Below are 26,434 nucleotides of genomic sequence, written 5' to 3' on the forward strand. Positions count from 1 at the left end.
GTGGGAAAAATCCAGGAAGTAAAGCAAACGTTGAAGAAGAGTACACTTGCAAGATAAATGTGACACTTTCTAATGTCACAATGGAGGGACAACTACGCAGGTTGATTTTAGCGCTGCTCATCGTGGACTATATTGCTGTCATTGTTCATTTTAGTCAAACCATACAGTTTGAAAACGAGGCGCGGCTCCAACTAGAAAACAATGTTTTGATGCATTGGATGTGCTGAATGTGCATATTAAGGCAGTACAGGAGGAGGTGCACATTAATAATCCTCCAGGACTGTAACATGCTCATGTTTAACCCAAACAATGTGTCATGTGACTGCAGTTGCTTCACATCCAGGTCGCAACACCTTCTCACCACAAACCAACCGCACCAGAGTTCCTTTGTAACCGGACCGAGACCACCTCTTCAAGAAGGTCTCAGTCTGGTTGTTTTGGTGTGTTCACACCTGCCCAAACGAACCGCACTGAGGGGGCAAACCAACTTGAGTTTGACTGAACCGAACCAAACAGGGCAGCTGTGAGAGAAGCCTAAGACTAATATTTAGTGGGATACTGGTGTTTCATTTACCTTAATTTTGCTATTTCTTAATATCCTACTCATATAAACTTGTACTACTTAAATGCCGAATTTACAAGAAGACATAAAGGATTAAAGATAAGTCGTCAACAGTTTGTAACTGTGAGTGATAGTTGTCCAAAGCAAGAGAAAATATAAAACTGCCTGTTTTTTTAAGGGAGTTTGGTGAGAAACAACCAAATCAAGAGTTACTGTTTAACAGGAGAATGAAAACCAATGTCGTGTGATGGCCCGAGAGATTTATAAACACCATACACGATATTTCCCTAAAACAAGTACAAAGGTGGTTTGTCGGTGAAGATTCTCAGTCATCCAGGACATGGTAATCGTAAGTGCTATATCGTAGGCAACTGGACAACACAGGCAAGTCCAGTTGCCTACGATATAGCACTTACAAGTGCAAAGGTAAAACTGACTGAATGGAGTTTTGTGACTGTCCCTGTATGAGAGAGAGAGACGCAGTCAGGATATAAATGTCTTTAAATGGAAAAAAAAGACAGGAGAAACTAACTGATGCCAGAGACACCAAGAATGATTATTGTATAGAATATAGATTACGTTGTTTACAATTTGCAATGGCCAAACCAAAGACCAAAATTAGCACTGACAGTTTTTTAAAAGACGTTTTGTGACTTTCACCCACACAAGACAGAAATAAGGGGTTCCTTTAACTGGATTCAACTGCTCAAGCTCTAAAGATAAAAATTATTAAAAATATATGGCCTGTTTTTTCTTCAGTTTATAGAATAGTTTGAGCTTGAAAAAACACATTTATTTGCTTAAAGTCCTACATAAACGCTACATAATTAGGATTTTTACTGTAATTTGAATTAAAATTCAGTGTGTGTGGATAAGTAAGACCTGAGTGCATTACAAACTTACACCAGATATATTCAGACACCATTTGACTGTGAAAAAACAGTGAGTAAAGACAACATATTCATCAGAAAAAAATCCATTATATGAGATTAAATTTTTCAGAGTGGTGATAATTTATTGAACAATCTGTCAATCAGACTGAATCTATATTTACCCAGAACATGCAGGAGCAGGAGGACAATAATATCATGTCAATAGAGAGAAACGTGAGAATTATCTCGTGATAATCAAAGTGCTGCACCTTACCTCACTCACTGTCGGCTCTGACTCTCTGTGGGTGTGAAAACATCTGCACACATCACTGCTGTTAAACCGTCGTTTAACGGGCTTACAGGTCGTTAGGCGTCAGAGGAAGAGAGAGAATAAAACAGAGCTCAATGTGAACAGGTATACTTTAGCTCCTTATCTTAAAGTCCCGAGAGAGCCGTTAACCAGTTCTTACTCCATTGGTGACCTTTGACCCTTGGCTAATGGCTCTGATTATCAGCATGCAGGAGGTTGAATGAAACTTAGCAGAGGGGGCGGGAGATGGATTTGGGCCAAGCTGGGAATTTTTTAACAGTGGATTTAAGTGTGGATTTGTACAAATGTACAGAGACCTCAGAGAACAAATATAAACTTTTACAGTGTTTAATATTAATAAATTAACAATGACACAGTATAAAAATACAATTCATACAAATCCATTACAAGTAGAAGTTCTGCATTTTTAAATCCTACTTAAGTAGAAGTGCAGAAGTATTATCAGCACAATATGTTTTATGTATCAAAAGCTCTGATTGGTCAGAGTTACACTGAATGTTCAGGTTCAATCTTCAGACTCAAAGCTGATTCTTTAAACTGTTTTTTTTACCTGAGGTGTTTCTGAAGTGTGTGCACTGTCGCTCAGTCTCAGTTTCCAAAAGCAGCACGCTAAAGGGGAACTCCACAAATTTCACACAGCAGTTGAACTGTTATTTGCTATTTCAAGGATAAATTATAATCATTATTTTTATTAAGTGTCAGGCCGAACTTGTGGAACTGCATGTACAGTATCTGCAATTCAGAGAGAGGTCAATGGCAAACATATTCCGGTAGAGATCAACTGTAACGTGAGAAACAAATAACAAATGTTACTTAAGCCTGATGAGTTGAAAATCAACAACTTAAAGGTCCAGTGTGTCAGATTTAGGGGGGTATATTGACAGAAATAGAATATAACCATTATGTTTTCTTTGGTGTATAATCACCTGAAAATAAGAACCGTTGTCTTTCTGTTACCTTAGAATGAGCCGTATATATTTACATAGTGAGTGGGTCCTTGCCTGTGGAGATCACCATGTTCACCACCATGTTTCAACAGTAGCCCAGAACAGACAAACCCAACACTGGCTCCTGATAGGGCTATTTGCATTTATGCGTAAGAAAAACACCAATTTTTAACATGACACTGCTTTATTCAGTGTTTTACTGGTTTAAATCAGCTTGGTTTGTTTGTTTTAGAGGAAGAGACCTCCTCAGATAATTCAGCTCCCAAAAAACACCCCGTGAACATCTGGATCGCAAGTTAACAGAGAAAAAGGGTGAGCACACATTTGTAAGTGCTGGACTAGCAGCCTGCCTCCGACTAGCTGAACAGCCTCGGAGAAACACTGATTTAAAACATGACACTGCTTTATTTAGTGTTTTTACTGGTTTAAATCAGCTGGTCTGTTTACTTCGGAGAGGAAGAGACCTCTGTGGATGATTCAGCTCCTGGTAAAAACCTCCTGATCAATGAACACTGAAGGAATTCTGACTAGGAGAAGTTTCAGCTGGTTGCAACCTGCAATCTTCATCACTAGATCCCACTAAATCTGAGCAAAAGTAACTACATCCTTCTTTCAAAATAAAAGTACTAGAACTGAAATAACTTGACATAAGTAGAAACCAGCAGTAAAACCACTCTTAACTTTATTTTAGATTTCAGATAAAGTGTTTTCTAAAGTGACAGACAATATGAGTGAAGGAGGAAACGATGACAGAAGAAAGAAAACCACAGGGTGTTTCTTAATGAGTTGAGGCCGGTGGGGTGTCAATGGTGTGCTTGCTTGTTGCCATAGTGATGGGCTTGGAGACAAGCTGGTTGCCCAGGGCAGCAGGCGGCTGAGGGTCCAGGTACTCGGCCATGACGGCGATCTGGCTGAAGTGGCGCCGAGCCAGCATGTGTTTGTGTTCAATCCTGCGGATGAATGTTGCCTCGTACGCCTGAACACACACACACACACACACACACACACACACAGAGGAGGGAGTCTGTGTAACAGCTGGAGCCTGAACTGCATCTTTTACTGTTCGACCAGACAAGCAGAGAGAAGACCAAACACATTGTCCCTGTGCACAAAGCCAGGCCTGTAAAGAAATCATCACTTGACAGCTTGTGTTTCTCGTTGAACTTCTTTCAGTGATGTCACTGTGTCATCAAATCTCTTAACAAATAAATGACGGACAAAACTGCCAAAAACCCAAGTTTTAATAAACCAGAATTACTCATTAATGGGGAACTGGTCATTCCGAACTATGAGAACAAAAAAGTGGGTAAAAAACCCAGTTGATTCTGTTCTGCTGTTTAACAAATTTAAGGGTAAGTTTGGTTTTTATAAACCTGAACCCTATTTAAGATTTGTCTTTGTGTCTGAGTGACTCGTGGGAACAACAATTTTTGAACTTTTTGAACTACACTACACGCTGCAGTGTAACCACTCAGGACATGTTCACACCGTCAATTTTTTGCCGCTGACAGGCTGAGATCATTATCCTAAGTTTCTGACAGTTTATGGAAAGGATCCCGACAGAGATAGACCTTTTATTGTTAAAGAGCACGATCCTATTTGTTCAACCAGAAGTAGCCCTGAAAATCGCCGTCGCAAAACCCACCAGACTCCATTTAAATAATCAGATAATTATCACCGTAACACACACTTCATTTAAAGTCAACAGAAACAAGATAAAACTCACAACAATCATCTTGGTTTATCTTTCCACTGTTCCAACATTTACCAACTCTGGTTTGGTTGAAATAAATCTTTAATTCACGCAGTCCGATGTGAAAACATGCTGCCTCTATACATGCCTAAATTACTGTTCATTAGAATGGAGTCTGGTGATTTCTAACTGACCAGTCTAAAGTCAAAATTCAGGTAAAAGTTCCTGAGTTCCTCCAAAGGTTCCTGGGTTCTTGAAAATTTGGCGATTGTTCAAAAGTTACTCCGACACACAATGTGGGCAGAATGGAGATAACGAGGACAATTATAATACTTCCAGGTGGCGATTCATTGGCCTGCGATCAGAAGTTTCATGTGCTGTTAATGTTTACGTGGACAGACCTTGTGGACGTCTTCCACCTCCAGGTGAGCTGAAGTCTCTTCTTTGGACAGCAGGATGCAGTTCCAGGGGCTCCAGTCCCGCTGACGCTCCCAACGGACAAACACCAGGTTGTAGAGGTCGCTGCTGGCGTGGAGGGCCGAGCGAGACGCCCAGACCACCTCCACCAGGTACTGCACATCCTCCTCCTGACAGGACACACATGGAGACATCAGGGTCAGGTTACCTGCACTATAAAATCAGCAACCTGAGGCAGGAAACAGGAAGTATCCTCTGGAGGCCTGTAGAGGAGTGAGATGAATCAAATTAACACACATAAAGTGAAAGCAGGTCACCTGCAGCAGGAAGGGAATCTTGGCGTCCTCGTTGAGCTGCTGCTCGTCAGCTCTCAGCCTCTTCAGGATGCTTTTGTAGCAGGAGAAGTCATCACGAGATCTGGCTATGTTGTCCAGTCTGATGCAGTCCTGGCACCGACCGCTCAGACGGGTGCTGGCGGACGGCTTGAAGTTGGCAGAGTTTAGGTAGCGATGACAGCCCCAGCATAGGAACATGTTGTTCTTCAGCTGAGAGGGATTCTGGGGAACCTGGGATAGATTTTAGGATCATATGCAGATATTTACATTTATATCCAGCCGTGTCCAAAGTTCATGAACTTAGCAGGGCTCTTTGCTCACCTTCAGCAGCTTGGCCACCTCAGGGTTAAATGCTGGTGTTTTGATATACTGGAGGAACAGAGTGCAGATCCTCTTCCTCAGCCCCTCCAGAGAGGCTTCCTTTACCCCCCGAGACATCAGGTCCACCTCCCTGTCAATCAAATCCACGATGTCCCGCGTCAGCTGACACTCGTGCTCCTGTACAACAAGGACAAACACAACCATGCTGCCAACAATAACAGATATGATCATAGCAAACAAGTCTGGAGTATTGTGACGTACTAACAAACAACAAATGTAATGTGTGCAAAGCAGACTTTTATTTTGAAAGGTACCGTCAACACTCCTGATGTTATATTTCCTGTTTGTTTAATGTTTTCTAAAGTGTTGTTCATGTTTTTATGTAGAATTTGTATGTTTTCCTATAGAAGGGATTACACACACACACACACACTCACACAGCGTGGGTATTGTTTGTTGGACAGCAGTGTGTGTGTGTGTGTGTGTGTGTGTGAGTGTGTGGTACCTTGACGGTGTGTTTGAGTGTCATGAGAACGTGGCGTCTCTGCTCGCGGCTGACAGTAAACAGACTGACGTCGTTGTACAGATCTCTCAGCTCTCTGGCTCTGATGGTGTGTTCACTGTCCTTCTCGATCAGTCGACCATCTGCAGCTTGCCACCGATGAGGAGCAGCAGACTGAAACACACCAACACACTGTTAGTACTACTGCTGATAATACTGCTGTTGTTTCTGCTACTGCTGCTACACCTCACAATATAACTACTGCTACTACTGAAATTAATATTAATACTAATGCAAATAATACTGTAAATATTAATCCCAAAAATTGCTACTACTACCCCTACTACTGATACTAGGATTACCACAACTAAAGCTAAGTTCTCCTCCTCCTCCGACGATGACTACACTACCCAAACATCTTGTAGAAGTAGCAGTAGTAGTAGTAAGAGTAGCAGTAGCAGGCTCCGATGACTACAACCACTACTACTGCTACTAGACATGCTAACCCTACAACTACTGCCCCAGTACTACTACTAATGCTCTTCATCGTCCTCCTCCTTCTACTTCTACTACTCATACTACTTGTTGCAGTATTCCTACCAAGGTAAGTTAGATTTAACACTCTCTGATTGTCACTTGCAATGACATTTAACACCAATTTTACAATGACCAAACTGAAGAGGAAAAAAAAACCAAAGCGACATCAGTGATGTGGGATTAGACCTATAAATACGTTCAAATTTTGCCCAAGTTTTGCATGGTGGAGACAAAGGGTAGAATAGAATTTGGAAATACCTATCGTTTATTGGTGAGTTTGAGTTTTATATGCACTGCCTCACACTGGTTTCAGCCATGCCATGAAATCTTGGTTGAATCGCACATTTTCATTGAATCTGCACTTCCCCTCGTCGTACAGGGCAGAGTAACATCAAGCGAGCAGACGGTGAATCATCTGCTCTGAGCAACGCGACCAGAGACCAAATATGATTATTGCTGGTTCTGCATTCTGACATGATGTTAATGCCAGAGGCTTTCAATAACTCATTATTAAAAAATAGATGCTACTTATTATTTTGAGATTTTACAATGTAATGTCAGAAAAAACAATTCATAAAATCCTACTTCTCATGTCTGATCAGTTGAAATACTTTTGAAGATTGATAAAAATACATTTTAAAACCAATTGAGGCCTTATTTTTATATGAATGAATTTAACGCATTTTAAGGCCTTTAAAGGATCTATGGAGCCCTGTTTTACTTGTATTACCACAACTACTACAGATATCAGTTCTATTGTTGCTACGTCGACTACTGTTTCTACAACTTCTATGACCAGTACTCCAACTAAAGGCCAAGACACACCGGCAGCAAACGCAGCACTTTAAACAATATGCCGCGCCACCCAGCCACACTTCATATCACTGTCCTATTTAATGCATTTTTCCTCCACTCACTCTCTGCTTGTACATACCGGCTCCTGTAGCAGCTCTTTTTCTCTGCTCCTATGGCAGAACTATTTTTCATGTGTGACAAAGAATGGATGAGGAGAGACTTGTTGTTGAGGTCCAGAAATATCCCGAGCTAAATGACCCACAATCAATTATTAGAAAGACAATGGCCAAAAAGATGCTTCCTGGCGAGTCAACTCTTAAGCTGAGACATCAAGTTTAATTAGGAGCTGTCCACACATGATTAAAGATCATTCTGATTAAGGTGGTCTGTTAACTCTTCTTGTACTCTGACTACTTACATGCCCCCCATTCTCTTTTTGTCTTTGATTGAGCAAGAGTTTTCTCTTAATTTTAGCCCTCACTTCAACATCAAGATCATTTCAAAGTGGATTTCTACCCAGACATAAAAACTGTTTTGATCTGGACTGAGAGAGCTGTGGGTGGAGTAGGAGCAGTGACCTCTGACCTTGTCCAGGAAGTTCCTGACAGTTTTGTCATAGTTGTTGTTCTGGACGGCGATGCGATGGCATCCAATGGCGGCAATGAGCTGCATCTCCTGCTCCAGCAGCGCGCAGAGAGCTGCCTTCCTCTCAGCTCCTCGCAGGGATGAGCTGATCTGCTGCTCCTCCTCACACCTCCACTCTGAACACACAATTAGAACATGTTACTCGTTAACATCAGCTTTACAACTGAGTGAGACCTCGTCACACGCAGCCTACTCTCTAGAGCGTGGTACAGCAGGTTGAAGTCCTCCCTCCTCTGAGGGTTCATCCAGCGGTGTCGACGGTCTCTCAGCTGCTCCTCTTTCTCCTCCTTCCTCTTCTTCTCCTGCAGCTCCAGCCAAGCTAGCCGCCGGTCCCGATCCCTCCTCAGCCTGGCCACCTCCTGCTGAGCCAGCCAGCGCCGAGCAAACGACTGCAGACGGATCGTCTGAGTGGGTGAAAAGAGACGAGGAGAGCAGGTCACCACAGAATATAAGAGCAACAAGATGAAATAAGGCTGCATAGTATCTTTACCAGAGTAAAACTTGTTTATTTATCATGTTATTTTATCACAGTATTCTATTAAGCTACTATATCTACATTGTTGACTCTGTTTTTTTGCTCCAGTAGGATAGATAGTCTTTCCATCTGTACAACAGGTTGATCCAGAACATGATATTTCAACTTTACGGGCCAAATTGTCCCAAAATTAGCAGGTGACCCCCCTGACCTTTCCTCCAGCACCACAATCAGGACAGATATTCCACTTGTAAACAAACTGATAATGCCATATTGACCATTTCTACAATGGGGAGAAAATTCATAATTTGGATGTCCAATCAGTGTCGATAGTAAAGGTCATCAATTGAAGCAATAAATCCCTCACTACATGCTAAATCGACCAAGAAACCTGAGTTCTCCTGCACAGGGTCATGTTGGCAGCACCTACATGTACCAGGATGCATTGCACGTGGGCTTCTAAATAATGTTGCCGCAGCCTCGGCCTCGCTCTGCTGCATTTTTTTGGCTGTGTACTCTGGCTCAAATAACATCTGAGTCAGCCAAAACACTGCACAATGTATCCTCGTCCATAACATCCTCTGCACTCATATTTAGGGATGCCATTTTGCTGTTGGAAATGTTGCTAGTTTGCAATACAAGTAAAAAGAACAAGGAAGTTCAGTTGTTGAGTTCAGAGCACACCCCTGGCTACCCAGAGGTGGAGGCTAGAAATCCAAGCCGAAATAGCGTTTTCGTTGCCATGACCTACGTCTCTCTACCACATCAAATTACGGTGCTGGCTGCAGGAGGAACAACAGATTTTGCATCTGCAAACTCAGCTTTCTCAGTCAAGCACTGAAGAATTTATTGCTTCAACTGACTACAATTTTCATCAACACCAAATGGACATCATAAAAGGTGGCAAATCTTTCCCTTAAAGAAGTGCTTTTACTGTTGGAAAGGTCTTCTTACAAAACTGGGCTGTCTATGCATTAGAAAGGTGCAAAAACTTTTGAAAGTGAATCACTGAAAAAAAGAGAAAAAGGGCTGTGGTAAGTAAAACAAAAGTACAACTGCCACGATGCACTGTGCCTAAGCCGACTAATAAATGCTCCTGCTGGTGGGTGACATGATGCATGCATTGTAATCACACAAACTCAGTGTTCACCTACAGCTCTCAACCTCCTGTCATGATACTCATCAGCAGTGATGTAGTTGCCGGGGGTGACCAGTTTGTCGTTCATACAGGAGACGTAGCAGCCGATCCCGGTCATCTGGGTGGAGACGTTGACGGGACACTGCAGGGCCTGAGACTTCAGCTCCACTGTCTGACAGAGACACAGAGAAAGAGACTGAACACTGACACTTTTCTATAATTATAAACAAATTAATACATTCAAAACTAGAGCTACTGCCTCGCGGTAGTATGCCTCCGTGAACTAGTCAAGTTTTCCTTCAGTTTATATCCATGTCAGTGAAAACATGGATGCTTCACACACACAGAAGATCTATACAATCAGCACCCAAGATTAAAGTCACCAGTTCAGTATCTTTCCCCTTCTGTTCCTGAGATATGACGCTGAATGACGACCAGAAAAGTGTTCATGCAGAACATTATGATGTCACAATCAAGCTGACCTTTGACCTTTTTGATATAAAATGTCATCACTTTATAATTTCATCCTATTTAAGTGAAATTTTGTCATAATTAGTGTATGAATTCTTGAGTTTTGTGAAGTCACAGTGACTTTGACCTTTGACCATTAAATTCTAAACAGATCATCCTTGAGCCCAGGTGGACGTGTGTGTCAAATCTGAGGTAATACCCTCAAGGTGTTCTCGAGGGATCACATTCACAAGAATAAGACTGCTGAGGTCATAGTGACCTTTGACCTATGACCACCAAATTCAAATCAGATCGTCCTTGAGTCCAAGTGGATGTTTGTGCCAAATTTAAAGAAAGGTGTTTTCGAGGTATCACTTTTACAAGAGTGAGACAGATGAGGTCACAGTGACCTTTGACCTATGACCACCAAAATGTAATGAGTCCATCATTTGTGCCAAATTTGAAGAAACTCCCTCAAGGCGCAGTAGCATTTGTAATAGTGATGAAACGGCGAAAAACAAACAAAATGAGCATCAAATGAACTATGTTCAAAATAAACATGTTACAATAATATAAATAACCAGCAGCAATTAATCAGTCAGTGAGGATGTCTGTGTGTGGGCGGGGTATAAGCACATACAGCTGCAGCAGCGACCCACCATCTGACACCGGCACACTGTGAGGACGGAAACAGAGGGCTCGGTGGGGACGGAGCACCTGCTGCAGCAAGCCAACATGCCGTCTGTGATCATTTTGACTTGACCAGCGGACTTCACTACAAGCTGATTGGCTGTTGAAACAGGTCACATGCTTTACAACCAGCTGCCGGCCATTTGACCAGATGAGTCGCAGGTGACACCATCAGCCGGCTTGAGTCAAAGGTCAGACCGGCCAGTTCACATTGCTGCAACTTTTCTCTGCAGCGTCCTAAAACAGTTTTGTCTCGTCATGAATCGTTGGTCTGAGCTGGGCTTTAGACAGAGGAATGAGTTTCCCTGGTTGCTGATCTCTGTATGGAATAAATTGAGCTTACACCTGGCACAGGTAACCTCCATCAAATGGGCTAAAACTGTGAAAATATTCAGTGAGTTTTGTGGTTGTGCCTGAGGAGGGATCAGCTTCCTGCCCTGCAGACAGGCTCTGTCTGCTGATATGGATGAGCTGTGTAATGGAGGGAAGCAGGGCGGCTGCGAGCATCTGGAGGCCACAGCTGAGGTCACAGGCTTCAGGCTGTTAATGGAGGTTCACTGGAGGCGAGATGAGGTGGTGAGTAATGTTTTACATTTCCCAGGCTTGTGACACAGATTGATGATACTCGAGTACCCTAAAAAGTCTCAGTCAAACCTTTAATTAGTCTGGAATCATCTCAGAGCACCCAAAAGGACAGGACACACATTTTATATGAGCTTAGCTGGAACACTTATTGTTTAAGTGCAACTGTATAATATACTTTCAAAGTCCAGTGACATGATGAGCAAACACAAGAGTTAATTTCCACATGGAGTGTCAGCTGACTGATAATTCTAACGCGGTGATGGACACGAACCCTTCCTGGTGAAATCAATGAGACACTGAGCTGAAAAAACTCTGTTTCATTAAAAAGTCAAAGGTCACGGACTGTGTCCATAACAACCTCAGTAGGGAAGTCAGCTATGAATCCCAGAGAGCATCGCAGTGAGAAACATCCAACCAGAGAGAGTTTGACCTTTCATTAATGTCATCAGCTCGCTCTACCTGTGCTTTTGAAAATGTCTGCAGTGATCAACGTCTGCAAATCTACATCATGCCAAAAGGTTTATTAAGATTCAGGTTAACAAGATTTATTCAGACAAAGAACGACAACATGCGAAATACAGGATGGACGTATTTTTGACAGGAAAGAAAAAGTGATGCTCAGTGAGCGCACACGTCAATTAAATCCTGAAGGTGTCAGTCTGCTCCTCACAGCGTCTGAAGCTCCATCCATCCACACCTCTCTGACATCAGATCAACGGCACTGTGTGCAACAATCTGACAGTTGGGCCAGGTTTGATTTTCTCTCTCAAATGTTTCATACATCTAACAAATTCTTCTGTCACTTTTTGTGTGAACACCTGACAGTGGTGTGGTGATGTAACGAAGTAATGCTTTGTTAAAATACTTAAGTATTTCTTGGTAGTATCTGTACTTCACTTGGGTTTTTACATTTCTGTCAACTTTCACTTTTCCTCCACTGCATTACCTAATAAAATTTATACTTTTACTAAAACTATTTTACTCTAATTTTACTCCACTTTCTGAGTCCTAAAAATTAGCGTTACTTCCTCACTACAAAATAAAATCGGAAGGTTCGGCGAATCAGTGCTCCTGGTTTGCAAATTAGATCATAGGTTAATCACAGAAGGGCAAACAAGTGCTCTCAGTGCTCCAGTTAAGTTTCAATATCCAGTAAAGCTTAGGCTGCATGTAAGAATACATGCTACAAACAAGTAATAGTACAAGTAATATTCTGATTTAACTTTGACCAAAATCATTTTCTGGTAAGATATCTGTACTTCTACTTAAGTCTGGCTTTCAGTATTACACTGCCCTCTGGCACCGGAGTGCAACATCAAGACTTAGAGGAGAGACCGTCTCAAAATGTGCGCCGTTATCCCCATTTGTACGATTCATAAATTCCAGTGTGGATGTTGGAAACAGCTGTGGACACTTAAACGTGGTTGGATGACACGTTGCACCAACTGATTTGTTCCAAGCATACCAAAGCCTTAAATAGGAACACTACGAAGACTATCTTGTTCTGGCATTATAGGAGAGCCTTGTGTCGATAACATTTATACACTCAGTTGGACAAAAGTTTCATTTGCATGTTTTTTATTTGCACAGCAAAAACTAATAAGATATATAGACATGTAAACAATATGCAGATTATGTGCTTGATAATGTTAGGTCAGGTAAGTCAAAAAAGAGAGAATTCCTGATGAACTGAAGTCATAGGGTTGGCGTTTAACAACAGCACAACAATGTCAAAACTTCTTTTTACACAAACACAACTCCAGCAGTTTAAGTGTCATTTATCCAGTTGTGTGCTTAGCACTTCTCAAACACACAATCCTTTCCACTGCAAAACTGAAATGAAAATGAAATCTATCTGTGCTCTCTTCAAAACCGGACTCCACTGACAAAAACAGCAGTTTTAACTGGCTAAACACAGGAGCTGCTCGTCTCTTGCTGCCTCCATCAGAAAGTTTGTTTGTGTTATTGTGTGACTTTGGTGTTTTAAAGCGTTAGCTCAGATTCACCAAAGTTACACAATAACAGAAACAAACCACCCAGTTACTGACTACTGTACAGTAACAAAGTCAAGGGTCAGAGGTCACTGTGCTGTGACAGCTTATTAAACAACTGCTTACAGGTTGCCACACATTTATAGATATGTTTTCATGTTTCTCATTCATGCTGGGGTTTTTAACATTTTGAGGAATATTTTAGGGGAGCTGAATAGAAAAAGGGACAGAAACACACAACTGTGACGTGATTCCTAAATTAATAAAACATTAGATTCCTATTATAACCACTGATGATAAATGAGGTGCTGTAAAGAGAAGGAAGACAGGATAATGAGGCCAACAGGCTGTGACCCTGTGATGTGTGAACAGTCTTTACTGTGGGGTAACAGGTCATCTCATCACAACATCAACACACACACACACACCCTGAGGTCTCATTACTGCAGCGGTGTGTGTCTTCATATATGTACATCTGTAATGAGCCAGCCTCCGTCATTAGAGTATATTTGTGGCAGAGGGCAGCTGTGTGCAGGAGGGTGAAGGTGAGTGAGTCACACACTGTCTTTGAGGTGGAAAAGACAAAACATCATGATCTGACATGCTGAAAGTAAAAACAAAAAACTGATCTGACAGCGCTGATGGAGCGGCGGAGTCATCATGAAGACTGTTGCAAATTATTTGAGCTCATAAACATACTGGTTATTATTTATTTATTTATTCTGACTGTGATAATTAATGAAGTGACAGATGCTGTGCTGGGCCACATCTGTAAATATGCACAGCATCTCTCTAATTTGGAGATGCACACATTGATCCATTCACCATCCTCCTCCTTACGTGGACTGTGTTGCTCTATAATAGTGTTACATTAATTCCTCCTTTATTCACGAGCCGGCTTTTATCACTTTAAATCCTGTCATTTATCTTGGGAGGACAATCTCGTGCATTTACATATTGAAAATTATACAACAGTTAGTTCCGGCCCTGCAATCTGATTGGTCGACAGACAGTAAAACCGTGACGATATTGGAGTACAACATCACGGTTATTTCACTGTGTATGTATTACTCCGCCTCACAGCTGATTGCAATCAACAATCAAATCAAAACTGACGGTTAGTGTCAGTTAGGTCAGCAGATGCGTTGCATCCCTGGAAAAGTATTTAAACAAACTTCCACCAGATGCAAATGCCCTTTATCTGAAGCCCAGGATGACAGCAGCTTACACAGACAATCTCTGGTACACTAAAGCTCCGCTGGGAATAAACTCACTCACACAGATGCTGCCGAAGATGTGTAAAGAGGCGGGGACAACAGCTATCTACACCAGTCACAGCCTCAGGGCGACTGCCATACAGAAGCTGTCAGATGCGGGTCTTGAAGCCAGGGAGATCATGACAGTGAGTGGGCACAGGTATGATGTTGTTTTAACGCAGCCTATGTGTAAAGTTAGTCTTCTAATTAGGAGTCGGGCCCTAAATATACCTTTTGTCTTGCACGTCTGAGAGCTTAAAGCTACTGGAAGCCATCCATGGAGAGCAGGAAACGATGGAGCAACATACTGTCAGATCAGAAGGCAGAGTCAGCTGTGCCTGTGAAGCGACAGTCCACCATGCAGTCACCAGAGACTTATTTCACCGGCTGCACAATTAATGGAAATGTGCAGATAAATGTGTATAAAGAGTAAGTGCCTGGCGCACCATGTCTGCGTTACATAGCAACGGTGACAGCGGAGTCCTGAGGGAACTACTTTTGTTGGTGGAAGACAAATAAAATGCTTAAATTATCTATTTTGTCCTCATTTTTCAACATTTCTTAATCAGCCTTGCTTATTTAACTGTTGAACTGTTGTATAAAAGCAATATCACACTTGAGCTTGTGATGTTATACTCGTATATCGTCACGGCTGTGACTGTCTTCAGCACTCAGCCTGCGGCCTCATGCCTATGACCAAATCACAGCCGTGATGATATACGAGTATAACATCACTCCCTCTCGTGTGATATTGCTTAAACATCACATGTACTTTCTCCAAATCTCCCTGCTGTCACAATGAAATATTTCTACGTATATGTAGGTTTCTTTACTTGTTAAAGGTCAGTTCACACATTAAATTAACAAAGAGAAGTGTAATTTATTCAGTTCAAATCCTTAGTCCTCAATGCCCATGACAACCTGGCGCTAAGGGTGCGTTTGTCTCGTCTCGGGACCAGACCGGACCGGACCGGACCAGACCAGACCAGACCAGACCAGACAAGATAAGATAAGATAAGATAAGATAAGAAGAGGGGAGAGCTGTAGGAGGAGGGTGTATTTTCAAAGGGACTGTATACATGCCGTGTTTTATGCACCCTCAAATCCATTGTTTTCAGTGTAGACGCGCCAGATAAACTGAGTTCAACTTTTGGAACTCAGCAGTGTCCCGCATGTCATAGGATGAGGCACAACCAATCACAGCTGACAGATATCTTTCCCTTCTTCTGTAAATTTCAGTCTGTGATAAATATGGAAAAGTTGTACAGGGCTACCCAGAGCTTTACATCTGTCCCACAGACGACAGGCTTATAAACAGCTCCTGGAAGAAGATCAGCTCTGCTGAACTACAGCCTCCAAAATGATCTCACAGATTCACCCAGAAAAAAGTTGACATGATAATTTATTTTTTATATAAAAAATCAATGAAGAAATGTCACATTCTTTATTGAGAGCTCGGTTAATCTTGCTTTACTTTGTTTTGTGACACGGTCAAGACTTTATTTTGTTTGAATGTTGGTCTGTTTAGCTTTAGCTCTTCAAAAGTCTCACTAAAGTTCAGTTTCTGAAATCAACTCAGACACCAACAAAAGTTGCAGACATTCATTTTAACTGACAAAATGTAAAAGCTAACGTTGGGTGAACATTGACTGTGATGGATTATCTCTGTGCAGCAGGCTTCACGTCTCTGTGAGTTGATTTTCACAGAAATAAGAAAGCATGGAAGCAAAGAAATCAATCTGAACAGTGAAGGATGATTTAAAAAAAGATCAGCAGTGATCTAAATTACCTACATGTTGTTTTTAAGCTAACAAGGTTAATTATACAAAACCCTAAGTGAGGTATTTCTGGACTAAAACACTGTGTAAGTGTTTTTCTTTGGTTGATATTCTCCTTAATATGAATAAATGAATGCACAAGACTGTTAGAATCAAACTAATTAAACATAACATGTACCAGAGAGGTGTTACAGTGACCATTTGTCTTCTGTCTTCTGGTTCAAGGAGCTCATTTACACTCTTCCTCGCTCTCTGTAATTAAATTGTTTAATTTACACATAAAGTCGTGTTGTCTCATGCCTGAATGAGAACGCTGCTCTGCAGTAATGAGTGACCTTTAAATGCACCACACACACACTTGCTGTTGGTCTGTGTGGTGGCTTTTAATCATTATGTTCTTCCATGTTCATTGTTTTTATTCTGTATTAAATTCTGTCTGAAAACAAATGTATCACTACCCGACTGAACTAAAGTCTGTCACTTTGTTTTGAAGCCCTGTGCTAGCCTGTACCTGTGTGTCACGGCTGAACACCACCACTCCTCTGTCAGGTCTCCTCTTGGGCAGGGTCTGGATGGCAGCATGGTGATACTCTGCCCCCGTCAGCCGGTGTCTGTAGCCGCCCAGGAACGCCTTCTGCTGGGTAGGACGCTCAATCTCCACCACCACCTCCTGGAACACGTCCTCATCTGGAATTCAGAAGGAAAGAACTGAAGTCTTTGAACAGTGTTCCTGTCGTCAAGTGTGTGGCCCAAAAGTCCGGCAGAAAAAGTGATGGGATCTGTCAAAAAAAGTATGTTCTGAAATAAAGTACCTTCACACCATCATTGCAAATCCTTTCATCCTTCATTCACAGCTTGTAATAATTTCAGCTTCTCCATATGAACAAGGCAGAGCTATTTAGTCTAGAATTTAGGAATTTAGTTTAGCTGTATGTTCACTGAACTAGCTTTATACATGTATTTATACTCCACTTGTCATGTCAGAACCAGCAGTGGCACAACCGATGATTTTGACATCGTGACAGGTGTAAGACAGGGTTGCATCATGTCACCCTTGCTCTTCCTTATCATTTTTGATTTTGTGATGAGGAAGACCCTCGCCAGGACGAACTTCGGTATCAAGCGGGGACAGGGCAGACTGCATGACCTGAACTTTGAGGACGACCTGGCTCTGATTAGTCATACCCATGTTGCACTCCAGGAGACGACCAGCAATCTCCAAGAGCACAGAGCAAAGGTTGGTCTACAGATCAGCCACAAGAGGACCAAGGCCATGATCATCGGACAGGATCAACATCACCCACCACTCACTCTAGGCGAGAATGACATTGAGTATGTTGAGAAATTCACGTATCTTGGCAGTAACATGTCGAGTACAGGAGACGTGGAGAAGGACGGACGAACGAGAATCAGCAAAGCTGCAGGAGTGTTCCAACGGCTCCCCAACATATGGTCATCCAAAGCCATCACTACAGCCATCAAGCTACATCTGTATATGTCAGTGGTCATTCCAACAGCAACCTATGCCTGCGAGATGTGGATGAGGACTGCCAACATTACCAACATGTTGGATGTCTTCCACCGACGATGCCTCAGAACCATCTTGAGGATCTCATGGCGAGACCACATCACCAACGTTGAGGTGATGAGAAGGGCAGAGGTGGCGCTACTGTCTGACATGGTCTCTGACAGGAGAAGAATAATGGCTGGACACGTACTCCGACTGCCAAGAGAGAGACCAGCGAGTGTGGCAATGGACTGGGTGCCTGAGGGCGGCAGGAGGAAGAGAGGGAGGCCAAAGAAGATGTGGAGACAGACGTTTAAGGAAGACCTAAGCGAGATGGGTGTCAGCTGGCATGGTACAAGGAGGGTCGCCAGGGACTGGAGCAAGTGGAAGGTACTCGTCGCCCAATGTTCCAACAGGAACAGGAGGAACTTAGTCTAAGTCTAAGCATATGTTTTTTTGTGTTTCTGATTTCCTTTGGCCTTTTGTGCTATGGAGTCTGAAGTGACAACAGAATAATTATAGAATTTAAAAGTATTTATTTACAATCAATTAATCAGTTAAAAAAAACACGTAAGTAGTTGATTAGTTACATTGGGCAGAAATGGAATATAATATAATAAGTATGTTTTCTTTAGTGTGTAATCACCTGAAAATAAGAACATAGCTCAGAATGAGCTGCTTACATCTACATCAGAAGCAGGTCCTTGCCTAAAGAGATCACCATGTTGAACTGCCATGTTTCTACAACAAGCCCCTCCACAACAAGCAGCGTGGGAAGATTTTTTTAACCTGAAACTGCTTTATTCAATGCCTTTAGTGATTTAAATCACCAGGCTTGTTTGTTTTGGAGAGGAAGAGACCTCTGTGGATAATTTAGCTCCTGTTAAAAACCTCCTTAACAATGAACACTGACAGAATTCTAATCGGTTTGCAGACGTTTCAGTTGGTTGCAATCTGCAATCCTCAGTGCTCATGCCATTAAATCCCCCAAAATCTTACAACAACATACAAATCAAACGTACAAAGTTTACATTTTTTACTTAATTAATAAAAAACTCAATAATTAATTTAAAGCTAATTTCTGACAGACAGACTGACACAGAGCACTGATAAACCATCAGCTGTAACATCTGTAGAGGACAGTGCAGACAGCAGGGTGTTCACACCTGTTTGGACTCGGACGGTGATGACATCCGGCATGTTGTCATGCTCTGGGGGGCGAACTGGGCGGAGTGGGTGGACGGTCGGGTCAGTGGAGCTCATCTCCATCCGGGTGGAGCCGTGAGGCTGGACGCCGAGCTCCATCAGACTCTGCTGCTCCTCCACTACTCTGCCTGAAAACATTAACAGAAATCTTACAATTACACGCTGGAAAATCTTCAAGTCTTTTGACTCACATTTGGGCACTTTGAAACAGATAAGTGCACATGACAGCGCCCCCATGACACAGGTTTGTGAAATTCTATGAAAATTCATATTAACAAGCAAAGTTTATAATAAGTATTTTAAACTGCCGTTTGTCTGATTTTATTTTTTCAATATACATTGCCAGTCTCAATTAGAAAAAAAAGGAAACACTTTATATTTTGATCGACTAGAAATTCATTTTTCTAACCATTCCTTTTGTTTTCACATATTTTAGATGCAGAAATCAACATTAGATTCTTGTCTGATGTTGTTCTTGGGCTTGCTTAATGACTCACATCACTCTGAGAGGAACCAGTAAAAGAAACATGGTAAAATATGTTTTTCTACAATAAAATAACAAAATCAGCATTTATTTTCGTTTATTTTTCGTTCTCGTGAGATATGATGTTTGCTTGCATTGACAGGTGTCAGGCTGTTGCCACAATTTACTCACTGCTCTTCAACTCTTCAAACCCTTCAAAAATCCCAAACATCTCTGTGTTTGTCGAGAAACAAACCTACCGTCCAGAGAGACCTGCAGCACCTCAGCAGGAACTCTGAGCTCCGCGGCAAGGTGAAGCTTCAGCTCCTGAATGCTGAGACCGATGGCGAAGGCCACAGTCATCACATGACCCTCTGGCACCAGCACCACCTTCACTGTAACACACCACACACAGAGACAGTCTGTCACACGCTGAGTTTACCTCTGAAATCTGTTTTCTTTGTGTCGTGGGATTTTATCAGGACAGTTTTATATAGTAGCATGTAGCTGAAAACTACTAGAGCTGACACACAGAGGGGAGCAGGGGTCGGCCGGGAGTTTGCCCAGTATCGCTTTACAGATAAAAATATACCAGTGTTGTTGTCTGCGAGTGGTCAGTGATCCAGTCCAACCCACCAAATCATAAAGAATGCAGTGTTGAGTCAGGAAATTTGCATTTGTTGCAAAACGTAGAGATGCATGGTACACAGAATCAAGGCTACAGAAAATGAAAGAGGTTCCCTGCACATGCAATGTCACCTTGATCAATCACAGACACAGACATTATAATCATATCTTATTTTACATTTTGTATTTTTTGTCCTCTTGTTTTAACTTAACCCCAAATGCACCTTAGTTGTGTCTCATTTATGTTTTGGTCGGACTGTTTGGCCCTCTGTTGCCATACTGCCTTCTGAGTATCCTGTTTCTGCTTTGTCTGTCAAAGCACTTTGTAAACTCTGTTTTTAATGATGCTATATGAATAAAGTTAAAATTATTATAAAGTTATATTGCGCAGCCACGCTTTGATGGCAATGAAGAAGAACAGCATGTATGTCGGTATCTTTTTTAACAGTGAATTAGTGATAAATCACCTTCATTCATTTTCAACTGATGTCATGAGCACGTGTCTCATTAAAACAGGGCTGCAAAAATGTTTTTGAATGAGGGACAGATTAGATAATGTGAAAATACCCGGGGGCAGCTGCTTCCTGCATCATATGTGTTAATGGGGAAAAAACACAAACAAACGAGATAAACACAACTGATTCATTTTTTAGTGAAAAAGTATTCAACATTCTACCATTCCTAAAAGAAGCAGCGCTCACTTTTGACTTTACACTTCTTTGCTGTGGACATGTCTGCTACCTCACAGGAAATGTCTGCAACTGTCACCATTCATTTGCTTGTTTACTGTTTATGGAAACACATTAGCTCTGCCTACGTAGTCTGTATTTGGTGCATGTCCACACACTGTATGATGGTCCTCCTGTCATGAGGGGAACGGAAAAAATAGAAAGTGAATAATGTGTGGTGGGCCACATATCATAAATTTTAAGAGACAAGCCTCAGGCCATATAAAATTGGCCCCCTAGGCCGGACTTTGTACATGCCTGTATAAAGAGGAACAAAGCTCCCCCTGGCTCCTCTGTGCTTTACTGCCTAATTGGGGATTTATTTAATGTTTTGGTCGCCGCTAATAGAACTTTAACAAGATATTGATCCTCATGTTGTATAATCCCTGTGTCGGGTTACCTAGAAACCACACAACACATCTTCAGGACTTCACTGCCTACACGAATCTTTCCATTTTTCTGCCAATCCCAGAATGCATGAATATGATCTGCATTCATTTGTTATGGTTTGTTTATATCGTGCCTCCCGATTCTATCACTCTGCCAATATGTAAAACTGAAATGGAAATAAAAACTGAAGGATCTGTGTCAAATGAATTTGAGAAATGTGTCACACTGTCAACACATCAGTCTTAGTGAGACAAAATCTGATAGTACAGGTTTTATCTTTTTAAAAATGGAGATAAATAGAATTTCATTTGGAAGATAAACTGAATGAATCTCATCATGCAGCATCAGAAACAGTGTTTATTCTTAAATTACCACTTTGATGACCATTACAAACACATTATCTTAACTTCCAGTGTTCTTATCCTGTATCATGGCTCAGATTTTACAGATTCTCTCATTAGTTTTGCAGCTGTAGTTTATTTTTTAAGTATTTTAACATATGCTGACACGGGAAGAAAATGCAAACGAACGCTTGCTGTGGGGCGACAACACTAACCACCACCATGCTGCCATGCCATCTATATTATGTACAGAGTTTTTTGTTATATTGTTTTCTGAGAACTAAAGAATTTATCAATAATAAACAAAATAAATAATAACTGTTCTTTGGATTTGAAACTCTTTAAGTTTCAGTCTGACCTGTTGCCGTAGAGTTTCCAACATCTTCTTTTCTCTGAGGCTCTCTGAGCTGCTCGGCATCATCGGGCAGATCAGCCTGAGATTCAGCTTCTTCAGCAGGCTGAGGTACATCTGTAAAGTCCAGAGGGTTATGGTTAATCACATAAACACATTAAAATTATTAAAAGAATTACACTTCTCAATCACTAGATTTAGGAAACCTTTTTTTTAATCCACATAAGCACCATCGCTTGAGGGATGACAATGTCAGTCTGTCTGTTGGTCGGTCAGTCGACCACTTTTGGATGGATAACCATAGAATTTATAACTCTTCATCAAATGAAATAAGTCCTCATCATTATAGTTTGATTACGCTACGAATATTTGTAAATAAATAAATAAAATATTGGCTGATATTCTCCTCTGATGTCAACATGCTGCCGTTTATTGTTTTGTGAAAGAGAAATCCAAAGTAAATCATCCATATTTTTTCAGACTTTGTTAAAACTATCAGCCACTGAATCTGACACTTTTGTTTTAACGAGTGATATCAGATGCATGCAGGATCTTTGAAACTGTCTGAGTTAGACTTTGACCTGTTGAGACTGAATTTCCAACATTTCCTGTTTGCTGAGGCTCTCTAAGCTGCTCGGTGTCATCCTGCAGATCAGTTTCATCTTCTTCCGCAGCCTCCAGCATATCTGCAAAGTCCAAAAAGATTTTATAGACCTGAATGTCAATACAAATATTCCCATCAAACACTAGACAAGGATAGCCATTTTAGTATCTAATAAATACATCCACCAAACTACTTGAGATATCTGCAAAATAAATTTTTAAGAAGCTGCACTTCACCTATCATCTCAAATTTTGGAGCCCTTTTGTAAAATTTCTTCTTTTTTTATTTTATTTTAAATTTCAATGCCGAATTAAACCAGAAAAATATATGACAATGTGGAACATTTAAATATTTATTAGTTGATTTATAACACTGTCAGGGACCTCCAGTCAGTCTGAAGAGGTCAAACTTAATTTTTTATTATTTAACCAAAGAAAAATACAAAGAACATCGGTGGAAATGATGCAACTGAAAACAACTGAGGTACCATTAATATGAAAATCAAGAGAGACTTTAAAGGGTTTTTTTGGGGAGTTTTTCCTTATCCGCTGTGAGGGTCTTAAGGACAGAGGGATGTCGTATGCTGTAAAGCCCTGTGAGGCAAATTGTGATTTGTGATATTGGGCTTTATAAATAAAATTGAATTGAATTGAATTGAACAAAAACAAAAAGGAGAAACATCAGGTAAACCAAATAAATAAAACACAGTAGAAGAGGGAGTACGTGCTTTCCACTTAGGGACTATTCGTTACTTATGAAGGGGGAAGGAGTAGTGCAAAAAGGAGGAGGCGTGTCAAATAATTTTTTAAACACTAGGGAGGGACTTGTGTTTTTTATTTCAGCTTAGGGGTGGAGCATACAAATGTAAATGGTTGTATTCTTTATTTATTTTACCACTGGAAGGGATGCTTTCTTTAAAAATCACCAAATTGCACCATTTATCTCAGCCAGAAACTGTGAAAACGACGGCTGTTGGACACATCATGTGCAATGTACGCCTCCATCAGAAAAATCCATCATAAAATCTGAGCATAAAATATTGATTTTTAATCAAAATCTCTTTATTATACATTTAAAATTTGGCAAAAAATAAACCGCTTACACAACTTTCAAATGTCAAAAGGTGAGTTTAAAAATCTAATCACTAATTTATGGTGGAGGCAGGGTCATGCAATTTCTGCCAGTTACCCAGGGAGGCTCTCGAGAAAAAACATTTATAGCTTCAGGGAGGGTAGAAAAAAAAGAGGTCACACCTCCCACCTCTGATAAGTAAAACACAGACCCTTACAAATATCAATATGATATTTAACACTCCTAAAATAACAAAACTAACAGCATCTAGAATGTTTGCATTCAGGTTGTGCATAAAATAAATTATATCATTATTACTAAATTACAGGATATTATCCATTTTAGTGACAACCAGTACCAGTTGTAAATGAAAGACTAAAACTGGAGAGGTCAAACTGGACTCACATGAGGTCAAACTGGAGTCACCTAAAGTTAAACTGGACTCACCTTAAGTCGAAGTGGACTCATCTGTGGTCAGACTGAACTCACCTGAGGTCAGACTGAACTCACCTGAGGTCAAACTGGACTCACCTGGGGTCAAACTTTGCTCACCTGAGGTCTTCCTGTCAGTCTGCACCTCCTCTCCATCCCTCCCCGGCTCTCTGTCGTCCTCTGTCGGCTGTTCTTCAGTAACTCCACCTGGCTGGAGGTTTGTTTCCGTCTTTTCCTCCTCACCTTCTTTCACCTCCTGCTCTGTATCTTCTCTTTGCTCCGACATGGCAGCTTAACGGTAACTAACCGGCTAATGCTAGGTTAGCTTGTTAGCTGCCTCACTTTAAGTCAACTTAAGTTAACAAACGAGCTGTAAACCCGCCTGAACGCTGAGACACGGTGACACAGCCGTGACACGGTGAGAAACAAGTCCAGTGACCCTCGTTTAAACTTCTTCTTTAATCCTTTATCTGGTTTATTCTCATCTTTTTAGCGAGAATTTGAATTAGCAAAGCGCAGCTAGCACTCTTTCTAACGTTAGCTTGGTCTCCAGGCAACGCCAGAGTGTACACGTTGCTATGGAAACCATAAACGTCACTGTCAAAGTAGACTTCCGTTTTCTTTGGAGTTTATAAAAACAAAAGTATATTCTTCCAAAATTAAATTGATAAAAAAAATATATAATTTTGTTACTGATGGCGTTTAACTGAGATGATTGTAAACCTGCTCCTAAAGGTGAAAGCTTTTCCTGTGACTTAGGGACTGTTCTTTACTTTTTAGAGGAGGAGGAGGGTGGCTGGGTGAGATTTATTTTTATTTATTCATTTGTTTGTTTTGTTTGTTTTTTTGTGGACTCTCCCTGAAGCTACAAATATTTCCCAAGACTGGCAGAAAATGCACAACCCTCTTCCCACTATAAATTAGAATGGCCAAATGTTTTGGGGTTTTTTCTTCTATTTTTGATCATTCTGTCAGTGTGTCATTCTGTCAGTGTGTCATTCTGTCTGTCCCACGTTTTTCTACTCACTGACGTGGTCAATCTACTGTACTTTCAATAAAGCAATCGTACTATCAAATTCACAAAAGCTCTGTCTGAATACATTGCTCTTCTTAATGGGTTCACTTGACTATTTAATTTGCAATTTCCTATGACCTGTATCCCAAACACACACCGTGTGAAACTGTACATGGGCAACTGTGCACTCAGTGGGTATGGACTAGTGTGAAATAAATATATAAATTATGACGATGCATAAACCAACACACTGTTTGAAAAAATAAATTGGTACAGTAACCAATTTTGTTGTTATAGCACAAAAATAAAAATCTTGTAGAGGCAAGAAGCCCCCAGACTCTAACTAAATAAAACAAACTAAAACCTTGATGGAGTATTAGATAGATTAATCAATAGACTCATTATTTTCAGTGTGTGGAATCATTATAATATCAGTACAATTAAATACACATTGTATTCAGTGTTTTGCTTTTCCTTTAAAGATGTTTACTTTGTACTCTGATAAGAAGGAAGATGGCAGAATGTGACCAATTTTGTTGATTTATAACGTTTAAATATCAAATAAAAACTTAAATTTACGTTTGATTTTAGCTTTACATGCCAAACATACAAAGTACGATCAACTGAACCAGTTAAGGTGACAAAATGTAATGTGAATAAAGTGTTTTGGCCTCACAAAAATGTACATTTAAAATATTCGTTTTATTTAATTAAATATGCATATGTGATTTAGTGTTGCATTTAGTATTGTTTGACTGGTAATGTTTTTTTTTGCATTGTGCGGGACCAAAATTATATTAATATACAAAGAAATACTTTTACTAGCAGTAATGGTAGTTGGTGTTTGTAATTTTCATTGTGCTCACACACTTTACCTCTAACGACTACAAATACATGAACGTATGGACAGATAAAATCTTTAATTGTTGGCTGTGTCATTGTGTTATTTTAGTAATGTTACAGCCTCCCTCTGTGTACAGCGACCGTATGGGAGCTTTATGTTGAGCTGTGCTGCTGCTGCTATTTCAGTCTGTGAGCCAGAGGAGGCGACATGGTGGCCCCTGTAAAGCTCCACTAATCTGCAGCTGGACATCAGCTGGCTCCCCGGAGATCACGGAGCTGGGCCCAGTGTAAACCTGTCACACACACACACACACACACACACACACACACACACACACACAGGTATTCATTTATCCATAGGGGGTCCTGTTTGTCCTGTTAGTGAATCACAGTGTTTCCCACTGAGACACTTAAACACACATGTGGGGACATGTTAGCTAAACGATCTGGAATTTGGGAGGGGCTTTGATGCAATATGAAACTGTGCAATACAAAACAAAGTGATAAGACACAAAAACATTCTACAATATAATAT

General features: G+C 40.9%; 1 protein-coding gene across 1 annotated transcript; it reads right to left on the reverse strand.

Annotated features, from left to right (window-relative positions):
• Window positions 1–2,533: 2,533 nt before the first annotated feature.
• Window positions 2,534–24,605, reverse strand: iqub (IQ motif and ubiquitin domain containing). The gene is made up of 14 exons (XM_033634429.2): window positions 24,162–24,605; window positions 22,516–22,620; window positions 21,941–22,051; window positions 19,757–19,891; window positions 18,994–19,161; window positions 16,832–17,007; window positions 9,587–9,742; window positions 8,151–8,361; window positions 7,898–8,073; window positions 5,984–6,154; window positions 5,479–5,655; window positions 5,140–5,388; window positions 4,807–4,992; window positions 2,534–3,688 (listed from the first exon to the last, which is right to left on the reverse strand). The coding sequence occupies exons 1-14, from the start codon at window positions 24,325–24,327 to the stop codon at window positions 3,491–3,493; spliced, it is 2,385 nt and encodes a 794-aa protein (XP_033490320.2). The 5' UTR covers window positions 24,328–24,605; the 3' UTR covers window positions 2,534–3,490.
• Window positions 24,606–26,434: the final 1,829 nt, after the last annotated feature.

The sequence above is a fragment of the Epinephelus lanceolatus genome, chromosome 5 (genome assembly GCF_041903045.1).
Source record: "Epinephelus lanceolatus isolate andai-2023 chromosome 5, ASM4190304v1, whole genome shotgun sequence".
Lineage (NCBI taxonomy): Eukaryota > Metazoa > Chordata > Actinopteri > Perciformes > Serranidae > Epinephelus > Epinephelus lanceolatus.

Coding starts and splice junctions, on each gene's coding strand:
- iqub (XM_033634429.2), bottom strand. CDS start 24,327: ATGTCGGAGCAAAGAGAAGATACAGAGCAGGAGGTGAAAGAAGGTGAG. Junction 19,162..19,756: donor GCTGCAGGTCTCTCTGGACG/GTAGGTTTGTTT, acceptor TAATGTTTTCAG/GCAGAGTAGTGGAGGAGCAG. Junction 17,008..18,993: donor CACCGTCCGAGTCCAAACAG/GTGTGAACACCC, acceptor TCTGAATTCCAG/ATGAGGACGTGTTCCAGGAG.